This window comes from Peromyscus leucopus, chromosome 3, assembly GCF_004664715.2.
Source record: "Peromyscus leucopus breed LL Stock chromosome 3, UCI_PerLeu_2.1, whole genome shotgun sequence".
In the NCBI taxonomy this organism is placed as follows: Eukaryota; Metazoa; Chordata; class Mammalia; order Rodentia; family Cricetidae; genus Peromyscus; species Peromyscus leucopus.
The window spans coordinates 106,191,487-106,208,837 of record NC_051065.1 but is presented as its reverse complement, the minus strand read 5'-3'; the positions used below and the strand labels follow the sequence as shown (position 1 = coordinate 106,208,837).

The following is a 17,351-nucleotide window of genomic DNA, read 5'->3' as shown; positions in this document are numbered from 1 at the left end:
TTGACTGACAATGCCAAGGCCATTAGAGAGGACAATGTGCTTCAAGAAGGTGGCAGGGACATGAAGACACAGGAAGACCACAGTCACCTAGCTAAGAGGCAGGACCAAACCTCTGCGTCTATGATCAAGATGAGCTCAAGGGCCCAGTGCTCAGAGAACTTGCGCCTTAGATAGGTGCCAGTGGGGCCTGGCATGGGGGTGGCATGCTCACAAAAGACAGCCGAAGTGAATGAGAAGTGTTCCTGAAACGCATCAAACAAGGCCAAGGCTCCAGTGACTCCCTCCCCCACTCGTGGAGAACGGGGTCTGCAGGAGAGCGGCTGGGTCAGAGAGGGCCAGCGGCTTATCAATACCCAGCGAACCCCAGGGATTGTGGGCCCGGTTGCCAGCCTGGGGCACTATTGGAGGACGATGGGACTTTTAAGAGGTGGAAGGAAGTGAGATCACTGGAGGTGTGGCCTTGAAGGAGATGTTGGGGCTACTCTTCTCTTTGGCTCCCAAGGGTGTTCCACTCCAAAACTGTGGAGCCAACTGACCAATGCTGAAGCCTTTCAAGCCAAGAGCCAAAAGAAAACCTCCTCAATTTAAGAAGAAGGTTGGCTCACACAGGTGTTTGTCACAGTGACAGATAGCCAACTGACTTAAAGTTCCTTGTGCCTTGTGGCCAGCAGGGACAGAGGCAGAGGGTTGGAGGGCAGAGCCCGATGTGTGTGTGGATGGGCTTCATGTGCTCAACAGTTTTGAGAAAGCAAGGCCTGAAAGTGCCCGAGGTCCCCTTGTGCAGCAACCTGTGGTCCTGAGATTCAGGGAGAATATGACACTAGCCACCAGGTATCCTACAGAAGCAGGAGATTTGGGAGACCAACCGCTCTTGAGTACCACCCACCCAGAAGAATCACCTCCGTCGTCAATGATTTTCTCCAGCACAGATGTGGCCAGATGATCGGTGACAGCCAGGTCCTGGGGGTCCCCTGATGTGCATACCCAACGGAAGGGCCCAAAGCCCTGGGAGAATATGTCCCTGCAAGGACAAATGTCTCTTTAGCCACCACCTCCTGGGCTGCCTGCACCTTCTTGCTGAGCAGGGGAGTGGCATGTAGGCATGCCTAGGGGAGATGGGCAGCATCCAGAATGAGCTCAACACTGCCGGCCTCTAAGCAAAGAGTCTTAGAGGACCTCCTTGCTCCTCTGCCTCCGCCTTAGCCTCTGGTCTTATCTCTAAACTTGTACTTCTCCAGCGTCAGAAGCAGGGAAACGGGACACAGACAAACAGACGTTTTTCTCAAACTACTCGTAGGAAGACTACATAAAAACCAGTCACCTAAGGTAAATAGTTGAGAAAAGTGGGTAAATGTGTAGACAGGGCCTGGCCTTCCCTGGTGACTCAGCTTCTGCAGCAGTTGAAGTGGGGCAGAGGGATGCTATAGCCTTGGGCCATGCTAGCTCCATACTTGCTAAGCACAGCTGAGTTTATCCCTGCTGCCTCTTTCCTGCTTCTCTTCCCTGGGGAAAATCCAGTCACTCTGGACTCCAGTGTCCCAGCCCACCCTTGGCTCTGCTCCCACCCACAGCAGTAAAGTTCAGAAGGCAACTTCTGCCTCTCTGGACTCCATCCAGAGATGTCTTACATCCTTCTCTGTGTACACTGAGACCTGTGAGTCTAGAAGTCCAGACTCCCTGATTGGTCTACCTTGGCTCTGCTTCTGGCAGGGTCCCCCTGCTTCCCCATTTCTCTTGGGGTGCTGGCCCTTCTCAGACTGGCCCTGAACAGCCGGATGGCACAAGGCCTTCAAGCCACAGTAGGTCCTGGTCTTCAGGATTGAATCATCATGCAAAGGACAGTTTCCTGGCCATACCATTTAGGAAAATGAGTGGGTACCTGGCAGGGTGGTGTGCCCAGGGAGTGACCTTGGCCACCAGGCTCCTTGGTTCCCTGTCCTCTCACTGAGGCCCTGCAGAAGCCACTTCTGCACTTGTGTGCTATGTGGAAATGCTGTGACCACTGCTTGGCTACTTCCCAGCTGGGTGAGGTCTCAGCACACAGCCCTGTGGTGATCAGTGTTGGAGGTCCTAAGTCCTGAGGGGGGCAGAAAAGGTACTAGACAGCCCAAAATGGAACCTCCATCACTCACCCCATAATGTGCTGGACATAGGAGGGGTAGCGGAACTCCATCTTGTTGGCTCCTTTCTTCTCTACATCTGCTCCTGTGGAGTCGTCCATCTGTGTGAGCATCCATGGCCACACAGACAGTGACTTAAACAAGGGGCACTGGGAAAGGCTGGGAACAGAGTCTCAAGATCTTTCCTTAGGCAAAATAAGCGGAGAAAAAGCAGAGTGCAGCCCTGGATGGTGCGCCGCCGTCTGTGTGGTCTAGGTGTAGGGTACAGACGTATGAGCCCACAGACTCGGTGTCAGCCCTAGAGGCACCGCCCACAGGACCTCGTCCCATTAGGTCCGCAAGTGGCCCGGCAAACGGCCATGAAAAAAGGCCTGGAAGGACTCAATCTTTTGTGGACTCTGGGCCTTTTATATTTTTAAAATGTAAGGAGAAGTTGAGGTCCAGGGAGGCCCAGCTGCCTGGCAGGACCCGCTTCAAGAAGGGAAAACTGGGTAAAGGCACAGCGAGATCTCTTGGGCACTCACTGGGTGACCATGTGGCTGAGCTATGGGTGTGAAATGAGGAGAAAAGAGTTCACCCAGGTATGCTCACACAGGCCCCAGGCACCACTTGGCCAGCCTCCCCCTCTGCCTACCTGCTCTCTGAGCCTCCAAGAGGAAGGCGTTACCGTAGTCCCAAAAGTAGAACTTCTCCTGGGCCAACCTGTTGATGGCTGAGACATGCCTCCTCAGGCTGTAACAAACAGGTGATCAGCCCCCGACCTGCCCTCCAGTTCCGCAGCCCCACCTCATCAAACTTCCCAAGGCCTTCTAAACCCAGGGCCAGAAAAGTCTCCTCTAGGACCAGCCTCCTTTAGCTCACTGTGACTCCTCCCAGAGCCACTAATTCCCATGTCTACCTAAAACCCTGAACCCTCAAAACCCCCTGTCTTGTAGTGCCCCTCTAAACCAGAATTCTCCATCGGACCCTGAGGTCCAATGTGCTGCGGGTGTCCTAGGGTGTACCCAGCACAGACATGCAAGCTGCCTTTGATTTGGCAAATATCAATTCAGATTGCCCCATCATTCCCAAAAGTACCGTGCCCACAATCCCCTCTGAAAGAAGGAAGCTGAGACTCAGAAAGGTTAGGATCCTGCAGGCTCTGCTGCCCTGCCCTGCACCCACCTTTCCTGCACCAGGTGCTTGAAGGCAGCTGGGTTGGAGGCCATGAGGCTCTGGGCCTCTGAGAAGCTCAGCTGCACAGGGTAGTAGCCACCGTTGAACGGGTTGTGACAGGATGTCTGGTCCGACCCGAGATCCACTAAGAGCTCCCCCGTGGTGTCCAGTTCATGGACCAGGCGCTCCCTGGGGAAGGGGCGGGGTGGTCAGCACAGGGCAGGCAAGCATGGGTTGGGGAGAGCCAGCCTGCAGGAGCTGCAGCCCACATCTCCTCCCCGGCCACACCTTGTAGGTAGTGGCTACGTTCTCCTTTGCGACATGCATGGACAGAAAGGCTGTGTGTCTGGGTGAGGAGGAGGACTTTCCCAGGAGTGACGGAGCTGAGGTTCAGAGCCTGTGGCATGGAAGCCCTTGGTTAGCGCCTCTGAGGTTCTCAAGCCACTGATTTCCACTCACCAAAGATCCACCACGTTGCCATGGTAGCCAAGGCTGAGCACCTCCTTCTTTTTCCTTGCTTCCCTAGAAGGACACAAGAAGAGCAGGTGACCCACACCTGTCCTCAGCCGCCCTGGATGTAGCTGCTGTGCCTATACACAGGGAGTTCAATGCTGGCCGAACGTGGCAGACGTGGGAGGTCGCCTAGGCCTGTGCGTAAGTGTGGGCTTGTGTGAGAGAGTGGGACCATGTGGGAGTGGGTTTATGTGAGTGTGTGACTGGTGGCGTGTGCGTGCGTGCGTGCGTGCGTGCGTGCGTGCGTGCGTGCGTGCGTGTGTGTGTGTGTGTGTGTGTGTGTGTGTATGGGCCTGTGTGCAACTGAGGGCCTACGTGTGAGTATGAGTCTGTTGTAAGCGTGGGCCTGCATGGGTCTGTGAGTGTGGGCCTGGAGGCATGTGCTAGGGTGAGGTATGTTCTCTCATACCCCATGATACAAGAAAAGGAAAAACCCATGCTGGGATGTCCCAGTTGGTTGAGCTGAGCTGCAGTGGTGACTGGAAAATGGGTGTCTCAACCCTAATAAGCTCTTCATAGAACTCACTTCTGGGGTAGGACATGGAAGTGGTAGGATTTGCTAATGATGATTCCAAAATTATTTGGAGAAATAGAAATAGATAGGAGGATGAATATAATTAAGCCAGGCATGGTACACACATCTCAATTCCAGTATTTTGGAGGGGAATGTAGGAGAGTCTCAAGTTCAGAGCCCCATGGCTGCCCACAAGCCAGCAGCAATAATCCCTGGGAAATGGACTCTCTAGAGATCCTTCTCATGATGCTTCCCCAGTGAAACCTTTAGATGGCACCTGTGGCTGGACATCAGGCACTGAACAGCCCCAGCCACGCTTCCTCCCCTGCCTCCAGTGCCCAGGGTCAAGTGCTCTGAGTCCTGTGCAGCCAACTGTACCTGAGTCTCACAATGCAGTGGTCCAAGCTGTCAGTCACCTCCATCAGCCAGCCTTGCCGGTGGCGTTTTACAAGTGCAGCTTTGTCAACCTGAGGTCACAGGACACAGGCCATCCGTTACACATCACTCCTGAACAACCTCTTGAGAGGTGCCGCCCCATGCATCCCCAGTCCACTTTCATGGATGCAGCCTCAGGGCAGTCACTACAGCCAATGGGAGCAAAGAAGGAGCTTACGAGACATGATTTTCCTACTGAGATAGTCAGCCAGACCGGACATGTCTCTGCCCTTCTTTCTGCTTTGCACGTGGATGGCATGACTGGCTGGTGCAGTGATTTTTATCTCCATGAGAGAGACCCAGCAGAATCTAGAGGAGCTAGCACTGACATCATTGAGCTGCTGAGCCCATACCAGCACTGTCAGTTACATGAAAGTTACATGAGAAAAAGAAAACTCCTATTTACGTAAGCTGCTACAGATGCTCTGTTAACAGCAGTCCAGCACAGTTCTAGCAAAGCTCAGACATGCAAGACACAGGTAGGGCCAACTGAGCCCAATTACATGGTGTGTCCCCAAGACTTAGCTCAAAGCTCCCTCCTTCTGCTGCCCCTGCTTCCCTCCTTGACCTTGGCATCTTCCGAACAGATGTGAGTCACTAGGGCAAGCCCCCTGTGCACACCTCCGTGGAGGAGTGGCTTGTCTGCCTCCTCCATCCATCCAATGTCAGCTGCTAAAGCTGGGGGAGGGGTACTCTCTACCAATTCAATTCACAAGTATTTGTTCTCTGTCATCTAGGTTCCTCATCTGAAGGGCCGGGCCCCAGAAGCAATGGCTGTACGTTCGCCAGTACAGCTTCGTGGGCTGGAAGTTAGTGGGCACAGAACACGGAGCGTGGGGGCACTGTGCAAGCAGGACCCTGTGTTGCCACAGGGCCCCCCAGTGAGGCAGTACAAGGCTTTGTGGAGGAGGTGAGGGGTTCAGTAAAAGAAATCAAGAAGAGAGTGGGGTGTGGGGAGAGTGGAAGGGTGTGGAGGGCAGAGATGGACAGGATAGAAGGGGGGGAGGGAGGAAAGCAAGCAAGCAAGCAGAGAAGCGAATGAATGAATCAGGGAGTTTGGAGGGACAGGCGGAGGCTCCCCAGATTACCTCTGCTATCACTCCAATGCATCCAACGATGGCTGCAGCCTTGGCTTGAGCCCCACTCATCCCACCGAGCCCGGAGGTGACAAAGACCTTCCCTGCCAAGTCCTCGATGCCCAGGTACCGCCGACCGGCATTCAGCACAGTGAGCTGGAGGCAGGGGAGGCAGGGTGCTTATCGTCCACTCCTGGCAGATCCACCCGCAGGGACCCGCCACTCATCACGAGTGCCTGTCTCTCACCACTGTGCCGTGGACAATGCCCTGGGGACCAATGTAGCAGTAGCTGCCTGCTGTCATCTGGCCATACCTGAGCGGAGAAGGAAAGGGCAGTGCTTAGGGCCTTTAGATGAAACCTTGAACCACCCTCAAATGTTCTCCCACATTCTCCTTGGTTAGAACTAGAGATCCTTGTGTTGACCAGAATAAGCCAGAGTCAGAGTCAGGAAGACAAACATTGTATATTTTCACTTATATGTAGTGTGTGTGTGTGTGTGTGTGTGTGTGTGTGTGTGTGTGTGTGTATGTGTGTGTGTATGTGTGTGTGTATGTGTGTGTGTGTGTGTATGTGTGTGTGTATGTGTGTGTGTGTATGTGTGTGTGTGTATGTGTGTATGTGTGTGTGTGTATGTGTGTGTGTGTGTGTGTGTGTGTGTGTGTGTGTGTGTGTGTGTGTGTCGTGAAAGCAGAAGGGGGCTGCTTAGGGAAGAAAGGGGTCTGGCAAGAGGGAGGGATGGGCATCAGGGAATAGTCAGGAAGATGAATAAGAAGTCACTATAAAGGGGCTGGAGAGAAAGCTCAGTGGTTGGGAGCACTGGCTGTTCTTGCAGAGGACCCAGGTTTGGTTCCCAGCACCCACATGGCAGCTCACAGTTATTCATAATTACAGTTTTAGGGGATTGAACATTCTCTTCTTGCCTCCCTGGACACTGCATTCATGTGGTGCACAGACAACCACACAGGCAAAACACTCATACACATAAAATAAAAATAAAACTTAAGAAAATTACATACACAATACATATTTATATGTGTATAAAAATGTCATAGTGAAACCTATGTCACTGTGTTCTAACCAGAATATTTAACAAGTTAGACTAAGAATAAAAAGCTAAGGATATAATAAACTAGAGCCTCCTGTGCCCTCCTGCCTCCTGGTATTTTACAAACAGATTTTATTTCCGTGAAATCTGTTATACAATTAATTTTTAAAAATCATCATGGGGATGACTGGGCTCGGCAGAGCAAAAACTGAACATGGGCCAGCATGCCCATGCTACATGCTAGTGTCTACTCAGCCACTCACAAAGACATTCACGGCAAATTTATCAACAGTGGCCAATATCTGAAGCCATTGAAATGTCCACACATGGAGGAAAGAGAGAAATGAACTATGATGTAAGAACAGCATGAGAAAAAAGGATAGGATGTGTTTCTGCACCACACGACCCAGGGAAGGCGTGAGTTGGGGCGTGAGAAAGCATGTTCTGCGAGATTCCATCCAGGTGACATCCAGTAGGCTTAACTGTGAGGCCTCTTCCTACTGCAGCTGAACCCTGGGTGTGGCGCTGGACACACAGCAAGGCGGTAGCAGCGAACACATGTCGGTGAGAATCCTTGTGTGGTGCACACCAGATCCACACCTGCCATGCTGAGAGATGCCTGCTGTTGAATTACGTGAGTATGGGGCTCCATTCCGAAGGTGTTGTTTTTGTAGCTTGCCCCCCACAGCCTGCCCTCGGGTCTTTTCCAGATCAGCACAGGCCATGGCTTCACGGCAGATGACATTCAAAGGAATGGTTCTCTCCACCCTTCTGGGAAGTCTGTCGGCTCTGATTTTCTATGTGAGTGCAGTGACGTGGCCTCCTATCCGCTCCCTCCACCGGAGGACTCTGTCCACAGGGCAGAAAGCAGGCAGGAAGGCTGCGAGGTCATCTAATATTAATAGATGCTGTCAAATTTCCAGTGATGTCACCGGGCGGCAGTGGTGCACGCCTTTAATCCCAGCACTTGGGAGGCAAAGCCAGGCGGATCTCTGTGAGTTCGAGGCCAGCCTAGTCTACAGAGAGAGGTCCAGGACAGGCACCAAAACTACACAGAGAAACCCTGTCTCAAAAAACCAAAAAAAAAAAAAAAATTCCAGTGATGTCATCAGTACTGCCTGAGTGAGGCCATTGCTGTCGCTGGATAATTAGCAAACAATTTTGGGCAGTGTAATGGGGACAGTAGCATCTGCTGCTAGCTTAATTGCACTCTTTGCTGAAGACTAGGAGACTCTCAAGGTCCCTCTGCTGCAAGTTTCTCAATGCCAGGGTCATCATTTCTTCTTTTAGATCCCTGCCTCTCAGTGGCTTTCCCCTTCCCCTTCTCTCCACTGGCTGGAGGGTGTGTTGTCACAGGCCTGTGAGTGAATATCAAGTCTGCCACACAACCACACAATACACCTGACCACTCAGAACCTCTGTTTCCTCTTCTAAAAATGGAGATATGCAGGCATGGTACACACTTATCATCTCAGCACTCAGATGAAGCAGAAAGATCATGGATTCCAGCAAGACCCTGTCTCAAAAAGATAAGCAAACACAAAGGAGGCCTTTCCCTTATCTCGAAAGACTGCATAAGTATCACAAATGTAAGAGGACAATGCTGGCGTAAAAGAACCCATCTGGAGATGGTGACACCCACTGTGAGCCCCATGGGGTCACCTTCCTATGGAGCTCTGGAGCTGAGATCCCAGGCATGATGGGAATATCCCAGTCCGGCAGACTGTGCCTCTGTCACTTGATGATTCTCACACAATCCACTGTGACAGGACCTATGAAATGTCCCCTCTGTCTAGACGAGGTCCAGACCCTAAGACTGCACAGGACACAGGCCCAGGGATGCGCAGGCTCTGGTCCTTGGGTCTCAGCTAAAAGGCTGCATGCCACACCCAACTTACAGCATAGAGCTGCTGGACCAAAAGCTTTCTGCAGCTGAAGCAGGAGCCTTTAGGGGCACCCCTGCCCCCGAGCCCAATGTGCCGACCACTTCAACCAACAGCCTAAACTTGCTCCCCATCCTCCCTCATGGGATGTTCCCTGTACGGCTCCTTGTGCCACCCTGATGGCAGGAAGGTTTTGGTGTCCAGATCTTCTCAGTTTCCTCATACAGTAAACCTTTTCCCATCTCTGCCACACTATGTACTTTTACTCTGTACTGAGGATTGAACCCAGGGCCTCATGCATGCCGGGCAAGAGCTCTACCACTGAGCTACAGCCTCAGTTTCTCTTTGAAAACATATTTTTTCCCTCACTAGCTAGCCCAGGCTAGCTTTGAACTTGCACTGTATCCCAGCCAGGCCTTAGCCTGCCTCAGCCTCCCAAGGGGCTGGGATGATAGGCATGTGCCGCCAGACCTAATTTCTATCCTTTTGCAATTGGCGCCCCACATCTCCCTGTGGCAAATGCTCAGAGTCACAGCCAGACAAGGTCTGACATCTATAGCTCTACCATTTTGTACGTTAGTCCCACCTGTGAAACAGAAGTGTGGGGACCATCCCAAGGCCATGGTGAGGGAGTAGTGGGCCAGGATGCGCTCCCTCAGCCCTCTGACCCCAGGCTGCTTCCACTGGAGCAGAAAAAAATGTCCAGGCCCAATAACATCAGCAAGACTCACAGAGGCTAGTTATAGCCAGCAACAGAGGGACTAGTTTTTCTGAGGCCCTGGTTTTCTCTCCCCTCTACTAAAGGGTTCTGTCTCAGAAGCCCGGTAAAGCCAGGGCACATCCTGGTGGTGGTAGTGGGTTGTGCTGCGGTCACCACTATGGACTGTCACCTGGAGGCTAAGTCCCTGGCTTCCCATTCTGCAGATTCCATTCTATGTGGTGTTTCCCTGAGTGACGATCCCAGAGGTCCACAAAGATGTGAGCATCAGAACACCCTCTGTACCGTGCTAAAGACTGGGTGCCTTGCAAGAAGGGTCGCAGTGCCACCGAATACCACAGAAGAGTGAATTGCCAGGTCTGTGCTCCACAGACTCCACACTGTATTGTCAATGGGAAAAGGCAAAGTGCAGAGGCTGCCACAATGGTGACCCCAGCCCAGGGCTCATGGGCATGAAGAATGTTTGGAAGGATACAGGAGACATTGTCCATGTGGGACAGGCTTTCCTTATTCAGTGGATTATTATTTATAATTCAGTGGATTATCAGCCTGAGTTAGCGTTACAGCACTTGGAAAGCTTTCACGCCCTATCAGTGTCCTGGAAGCTCTTCAGGTTGGCTACAGGGTCCTGTACCTGATGAGTCATGTCACGTGGCTGCATAGTTTGTCTGAGCACATTCCACGGGGCACAGGGATGAGTGTGTCTCGTGGGAGAATCATCCATCAAAATCCTTTCCAGGGGCAGGTTCCAAGGCACTGCCCGCAGAAGACACCTAAATCCTCTGACACGGAAATTCTGCATCTCAAACAGTCCACATCTGCACAGAACCTGCATAGTCCACTTCATGCAAGTGCTGTTGTAGGTAGCTATGGTAACCACACTTGCTGTTCAGTGGACAACAGCAAGAAAATGCCTGCATCTGGTCAGTGTGGAATTTGATTTCAAACATTTTCAATCAGCATTTGGATGACTGTACATATACTTTCAAAAGGAAAAGAGACCCAAAACAAAGATCAAATCCCAGCCAGCAATATCCACAATGGACTTTGAAGTTCATCCAAAGACAAGCTGGGTGGATGTATCAATGGCAGATAGACAGACATGCTAGAGCGAGAAGTTGTACTTGTTTTGGTTTGTTTGTTTGTTTTGACATAGGGTCTCTCTATTATGTAGCTCTGGCTATCCTGGAATTTGTTATTACAGACGAGGCTGGCCTTGAACTCACAGAGATCCATCTGCCTTTGCCTTTGTGAGTGCTGGGATTGAAGGTATGTGCCACCAAGCCTGGCCTCAGCAATTGTACTTTTACCACAGGATTTTGGTGGTATTCCCTGGAAATTGTTTTCAATTTTCTTTTTCATTAATAAAATCACCTTATTCTAACCATACAAAAGTTTTTTGAGCTGCACAGGGTCCAGACCTGGGCAAGTGTTTGTGTGTGTTTCTTAAATCAGCTGTGTGATGTTTTTATTTGTGAGCTAATTTTCTGTATGATTAGGATTACACCTAACAAAATCTTTGGTAACAATGGAATCCAAAATTGTATATTTCTTTGGCTCCGTGACTATAAAAAACAGTAAGCATTTACACAAGCTCCCAGGGTGCAGCTGTGTGAGAATGAAATGATTTTGTTACGGCGTGGTAAGAATCCCTGAAATCAGGCTTAACACAGTCAAGCCATCTTATCGTGGAATGCAGCTAAAGGCAGACACCACAGCAGTGAGCCGACCCTGGGACTTACATGGTCACCCCCAATGCAAACAGCTTCTCATACTCTGTCCTGGAGGAGTAGTTGGGAATGACCTAGAAAAGAGGAAGGAACTGAGTGTGAGCGGGCCAGTGTTGTCTGGGTCTCCTCCTCATCCACAACATCCCCTTTCCAAGCCCAGTCCTGGATAGGCCGCCTCAGACTCACCATCCCATTGGTTATGACCAGTCGTGGGGCACCAGGGCTGCTGGGGAAGAGGCCCAGTGGGTGTCCACTGTACATGACCAGAGTCTGTTCCTCAGTCATCTTCGACAAGTAGGACATGGTCAGCCAGAACTGGATGGACAACGCACATGCAGCACTCTGTAAGTGCCAACTGGCACCCACATGGACCTTGTACCCTACACCCAGACCCAGGGATCCCTGCAGGTCTCCGTTGGTCCATCCTAGTGGCCTTGCTTGCTTAGATCCTCTTTAATCTCCAGGGTCTCCTGGTACATCCCACAGTGCCACTCTACCCCTTCTTATAAGTGAAGCATCTCCAGGTGATTGCCAGCGCTGAAGCATCAGGCATCATCAGGCAGAGCCATGGACCACCGAGTGCCTTCCAGGCCACCATACCTGAGCCCAGTTGCTGAACACCTGCCCATTTCCTCCGTAGGTCACCAGCTCCTGTGGAAACTGGAGAAGATGTGGCATCATCTGAGATGGGGCTGTGGACGGAGAGAAGCAGGGCCCCTACCTGCAGCTAGACTCAAAGAAGCAATGACGTAGGGACAAAGCAAGAAGCCTGAAGGGACACTCAGCAGCCACCAGCCATGCTGGCTACGGAGCATGGCTGCCCAAGTGAAATACATCTTCCAAGTCAAGATTCCGGGTAAGAGGAGGAGCATAAGGGATCTCACTAATAATGTTAAGATACACTATGGTAACTATTATTTAATCCGTTTATTTTCAGGTGGCCATTAGAAAGCTAAAATTATGGGTGCATTTATATAAATATATTGCTATTTTATATTTGCTTCCTGCTTTTGCTTTTGCCCTATAGTTACAGAGAAAGGTCCAGGGGCTATCTTACGCCAGCTTTGTAAGTGCGTTGAAGGCTTACTAGCACTTCTCAGGATCTCAGGTCATGTTTTGCTGGACTATGCTGGCCCCTCTGTTTCCCTGCCATTACCTGGGCCACGGCGGGGTCCAGATTGTTCATAATCATGTGCATGATGGCTGCTGCTGCCCGTGTCCGGCATGGGTACTGATCAATTGGGTAGGCCCTGCAAGGGGAAGTCCGGCATCAGGGGACAAGGGAACCCTCAGGCCTCCCACCCCACGACCATGCTGCCCTGGCCGAGCTGACCAGGCACCTGAGGGCAGTCCTTAGAAACACAGAGGGAAATGGAGCCCCAGAGCCATCATGAGTTCCCACATGCCCACAGCGGGAAGTCCAGTCCACTCCAGTCACTGTCCCTCTCTACTTCACGCCTGGGAGGACTCTGACCCCAAAGAATGGCTGCTTTCCAGAGCTTTCTGCCCTTGGGCACTTAGTCGTTTGTTCTTTCATTCACTCATCAAATGCTCCTGGGCAGCAATTCCACGGAGGGGGCAGGGGGGCAGGGGGGCAGGGGGGCAGGGGGGTGCGGCGGCGGCGGCAGAAGGGCAGTGGCTCCTGTCTCAGGGGGACACAAGACTTCCTGGGCCATTTAGAACCAGTCTGGGTTTCTGGCAAGTTCAGAACAATGGTTCTCTCTGACACAAGCTGCAGCACCCAAAATGCAGATTCCTAGCTTTGCTTCGGGGCTGCTGAGCCTTATGTCCGGTGAGGCCCAGCACTCTGTACTGTCAGCAAGCTTCCCATGATGCCGTGCGGGCCACAGTGTAAGAACTTCAATGGAGAACGTGACAGATTTGAAGTCACCAGCAGCCACACCCCACCCCACCTCACTCTCGCCAGCTCTTCCCTACAGAGCAAGATACAGTGTCCCAGAGAGACTTTGTGCTCCAGAGTTAACAGGACTGAATGCAGGTTAGGGGCGCAGGCCAGAGACTTATCTGATAAGGACTCCATCCTCTGGCCAGGCAAGTCAGCTCTGATCCCCCCAAAGACACTTCACTACCTACTTTCTCACTATGCTACCTCCATAGGTACCTCCCCAGCTCAGATAGACTGACCTCCTCTTCAGCCATGGATTCCCTGAGGCTCCCCCTGACTTCTGTACAGCCTTATCTGAAGCGAAACCCACGAGGGCTCACCTCATCTCAATGCTGGGGCAGAACCGGTACATGTAGATGTGTCCAAACTGTCGTAGCTCCTGGGCAAACTCCTGGGCCAACAGCTTCTGGACAGTGGGTGGGAAGTAGCGCAGAGCATTCTTCAGAGCCAGCTGGGGAGGAGGGGGTGAGAGGTGGCTGGGTTAAGGGCCCTGAGGCCCTCTGTGTCGTCCATATTCCCTCCCCACCTGGATTGCCTCTGCTCCACTCAGAAACTGGTTGAGCCACTCTGAGAACACCTGCTCTGTCTTCTGGGAAGCCTTCCCTGGTGGCTGCTGGCCCCTTAGATGAAGGCAGACACCAAGCTCTCTCTTCTTGGTCCCATCTGCCCCTGGGGCTGCAGTCTCAGAGGAGGAAAGCAGAAGCCGCTGTAAGACCAGGGAGGTACCTAGCTTGGTAAATGGTACAGAGGCTGCGTTCTGGGACAGGCAGACTTGGGCAGTGTGGATAGCTGATATGGTTGCCACTCTCACGACCCCACCATGTCCACATTCGCATCCACCAACTTGCACATCGCCTTACAAGGTGAAAGGCACTTTTCACAAATAACTTGGTGAAGGATCTTGAGACGGTTCTAGAATATCCAAGTGAAAAGTCCCGTAATCATGAAGGCCCTTGTCAGAGGGCAAGGGACAGCTAGTATCAGAGGAGATGTGAGGACCAAGCTGAGTGTCGGTGTGGCGTGGTGTAGATTTGAGAAGGTAGTGTTGTTAGAGGTATAGCGGAATGCACAGAGGATTTTCCCAGCAGTACCTGTGTACCCTGCTTCCTCCTTTACTGTCTTTGTAAAGTGGGAGTGGCCTTAGAGCCCACCTCCTAGGTACTAATGAACTGGCATGGTTAGTATGGTGTTGGGCTCACCCATGGGCTCTGTGAGTGCTAGATCCCAGAACTGTCACCTGCCATGTTCATGGACCTCTGCCCTGCCCCATGCTGCCTGGGGTCCCTACAGAAATACTCATACAATCCCGGCATGGGAGGGCTTGTGTTAATGACCAAGCCATGCCCCTATTCAAAAACCTTCACGGGTCCCCACTGCCTGTCTGGCGACACCCACAGTGGCCTTGGCATTCTGGGTCTTCTCAGTCACACTGCATCTGACTCTCCCAGCTCTATTTGCATGGGGTCTCCTCCAATTCCCACATTTTGGAAGGTTCATCCCGCCTTCCCATGCACTGTTTCTCATATCTCCAAATGGGCCTCCTTTCCCTTCTAGAAACCATGTCCAAGTGCCACAGTCACCTCTGCCAAAAAGTCCTCCTAGGTCCCTTGTAGGATATGGGGTTGGCTTCTTAACAAATGTTCTTGTCCATGGATTCAATGCGCACATGCTGGTGTTGCTGGAACCTAGAGATCGTCCAAGGGAGTCCTGCACTCAAGCTCAGATGGCGTGTTGGCAAAGACAGACCCACCATGGCAGACCCACCATGGGAAAGGGCCCTCAGGATAGTGTGTTAATAGAGACAGGCATTCAGGTCCACCATAGTGAAGGGCTCAGCTGTGGCATTTAATGCCCAGCACAGTGCAGTGGATGAGGCCGGATCTTGGGGAGAAGGTCATTGAGAGAAACTGCACACAAGGTAAACGAGATGGTGCTTCTACCAGAACTGCTCGTGTTGAGACACACCGTGAAGGCTGAACAAGCCTGTGCTGAGTGTACACTGACTAAGTGTAACAGGCAGCACTCCTTACTTAAATAGAGAAGTGCCAAGGAAAAGCAGGACGAAGCCCCCAGTCCATCCAAACGATGAAAGAACGGAATAGTATGTAGTAGTGGAAACAAGGGGGAACTCAAAATATGCACACCTGAACACACATGGGCACACACAGGAACATACACACACGTGCAAGCACACACAGAGATGGGCAGACACACACACATGTCACACAGACACACACACAGACACAGAGACATGCACACACACACAAGACACATACACACAGACAGACAGACACACACACACAGTCACACAGACACACACACAGACATACACACAGCCACACAGACAGACATACACAGACACAGACACAGACACAGACACAGACACACACACACACACACACACACACACACACACACACACACACACACACCACATGGGAAGCAAGTCAATGAAAGAGAAGCTGTTACTGGCTTTGGGACTCCATTCCAGAGGGAAGATTTAACCTTCCCCAACTCTAACACCCCAGATCTGCAAGTCACCTTTCCTTTCAGGGTGCTGCACCCTTCAAACACACGGTGACACACAGGAGTGAAACTGAAGGGGCCCAGTCTCTCAGTTCCTGGCCGCCCTTCTGCCACCACAAAACACCATGGGGGCTGGTCACTGTCAGCCACAAGGGTGTCAGCGGAGGCCCGCAGGTGGCAGAGCCGTCCCAGATCTTGAGGCTGAGTGTCAAGGCACTGGTGTCAGCAGGGAGGCGACCAAGGGGGAGGAACATGTATGACAACAGAGACAGGAGCTCAGTAGAATCAGACAGGCCAAGCCAAAAGGCAGGGTGCCCCCCCCAACCTTGTCCTCCCTCTCTCCAGCACAGCCCTGACTTGCCTGGCGCCACCCCATTTTCTAAGACCCTCAGTTCCTTTCCTGCTCTCTCTCCCAGCTCCTGTCCACCAGTAACCTGCCCTAGCAGCTCCTAAGCATACTTCCTGCCTGTGGGCAGCTTGGAGAAAAGCCTGGGGGTGGTCTCCCCCAGGACAGCAGTCTCTGGGTGAGGGTGGGGATGGGGATCCTCATTCAGTCTTCTATACTTCTGTGTCCTTCAGAAAAGCACCCCCCCCCCCCCCCGCCATGGCTCAGGGACTTGTTTCCGCCTGACAGCTTGGAAAGTTCTTGGGCCTACATCCTTTGGGCAAAGAGAGCCATCAGGTGAGGCCCTGCCTGAACTGCAGTCCCTCCCGGCCCTGCTGTGTCCTTGATGGAGACCACACAGCTGCGGTCACTGGGAGCTTTAGGGGAGGGACAACGGAAAACTGGTACAGAGGACACGAGAGTTACTCAGTGTTTGCGGCTGGGCAAGGTTCATGAGAAGCTGCTGAGCTAGGGCCACTTCACACCCTGCCTCTTCCTCTTCCTCGCTAGAGGTGGCCACAGCACCACCACAGAGTGTCTGGGTGACCTTGAGCCCCAGTGACCTCATCCAGAAGTGGGGAGCCCAATTCCAAGCCGACGAAGGTAACTCCAGGGTGGCTTCACCGGAAGAATATCAGGTGACAGACCCTGACACATCCCCTCACTCTTCTCTGGGAGCTGGTGGGGACAGGGTGGGCAGCTGAGGTGCGGAGAGAAGACGCCTTGACCTTCTAGAAGACATCAAAGGGCCCCAGAGCCCCGGAGGACAGGGTAGCAGTTGTTACCTGCTCTTCTGCAGGGCTGAGGCCGGGAGTCCTGACCGGAGCGTGCGGCACCCCAGCCCAGCGCCCCCGGTTCTCAGGGAGGGGTTGTAAGGGCAGGCCAGAGCACAGTTCCTGGAGGCTGGACATGTCTGCAGACTGAGGTGGAGGCCAGCACGAAGTGACTGGGCAGTCAGGGGCAAGCAGGGTGGGAACAGACAGCCCCAGGGCCACCTCCTCCAGCCTCTCATTGGGTACAGAGAGGGCACAAAGGGCAGGTCATTTGGACCACTGGTTGGTAGGCAGGCTGCCTGAGTATTGCTGGGAGGAGAAGCTCCTTTAAGGGCAGGCTCAAGTTAGATGGAGTTTGGAGGGTTGGTGGGTTCTGAGGTTGAGGTTTTCTCAGTCTTAGAGGATGTCACATAGGTAGCAATGTTGGAATATGTGTCTTGATGACGGGGAGTCATGTGACATTGAACCTAGCTCAAACTCTACAGAATCGAGTCCCTTGTAACCCCCTCCCTGACATTTGAGCAGGAAGGGGTCAGATAACAGGTGTGGTAACGGCTCTCCACACCCCCA

General features: G+C 52.5%; 1 protein-coding gene across 1 annotated transcript in view; it reads right to left on the bottom strand.

The window, feature by feature from the left end:
- The window catches only part of Uroc1 (urocanate hydratase 1), a 36,571-nt gene extending 19,563 nt beyond the window's left edge, over positions 1–17,008 (bottom strand). The window contains exons 1-14 of the mRNA XM_028854492.2: positions 16,794–17,008; positions 13,418–13,548; positions 12,348–12,441; positions 11,792–11,851; positions 11,378–11,506; positions 11,204–11,265; positions 6,061–6,127; positions 5,826–5,969; positions 4,681–4,769; positions 3,735–3,797; positions 3,285–3,464; positions 2,755–2,852; positions 2,133–2,205; positions 900–1,021 (exon numbers count right to left, since the gene is read on the bottom strand). Coding sequence (XP_028710325.1) covers positions 900–1,021; positions 2,133–2,205; positions 2,755–2,852; positions 3,285–3,464; positions 3,735–3,797; positions 4,681–4,769; positions 5,826–5,969; positions 6,061–6,127; positions 11,204–11,265; positions 11,378–11,506; positions 11,792–11,851; positions 12,348–12,441; positions 13,418–13,548; positions 16,794–16,919 — 1,438 coding nt within the window. The 5' untranslated portion in view covers positions 16,920–17,008. The remainder of the gene's footprint in view (positions 1–899; positions 1,022–2,132; positions 2,206–2,754; positions 2,853–3,284; positions 3,465–3,734; positions 3,798–4,680; positions 4,770–5,825; positions 5,970–6,060; positions 6,128–11,203; positions 11,266–11,377; positions 11,507–11,791; positions 11,852–12,347; positions 12,442–13,417; positions 13,549–16,793) is intronic.
- Between the last annotated feature and the right edge of the window lie 343 nt (positions 17,009–17,351).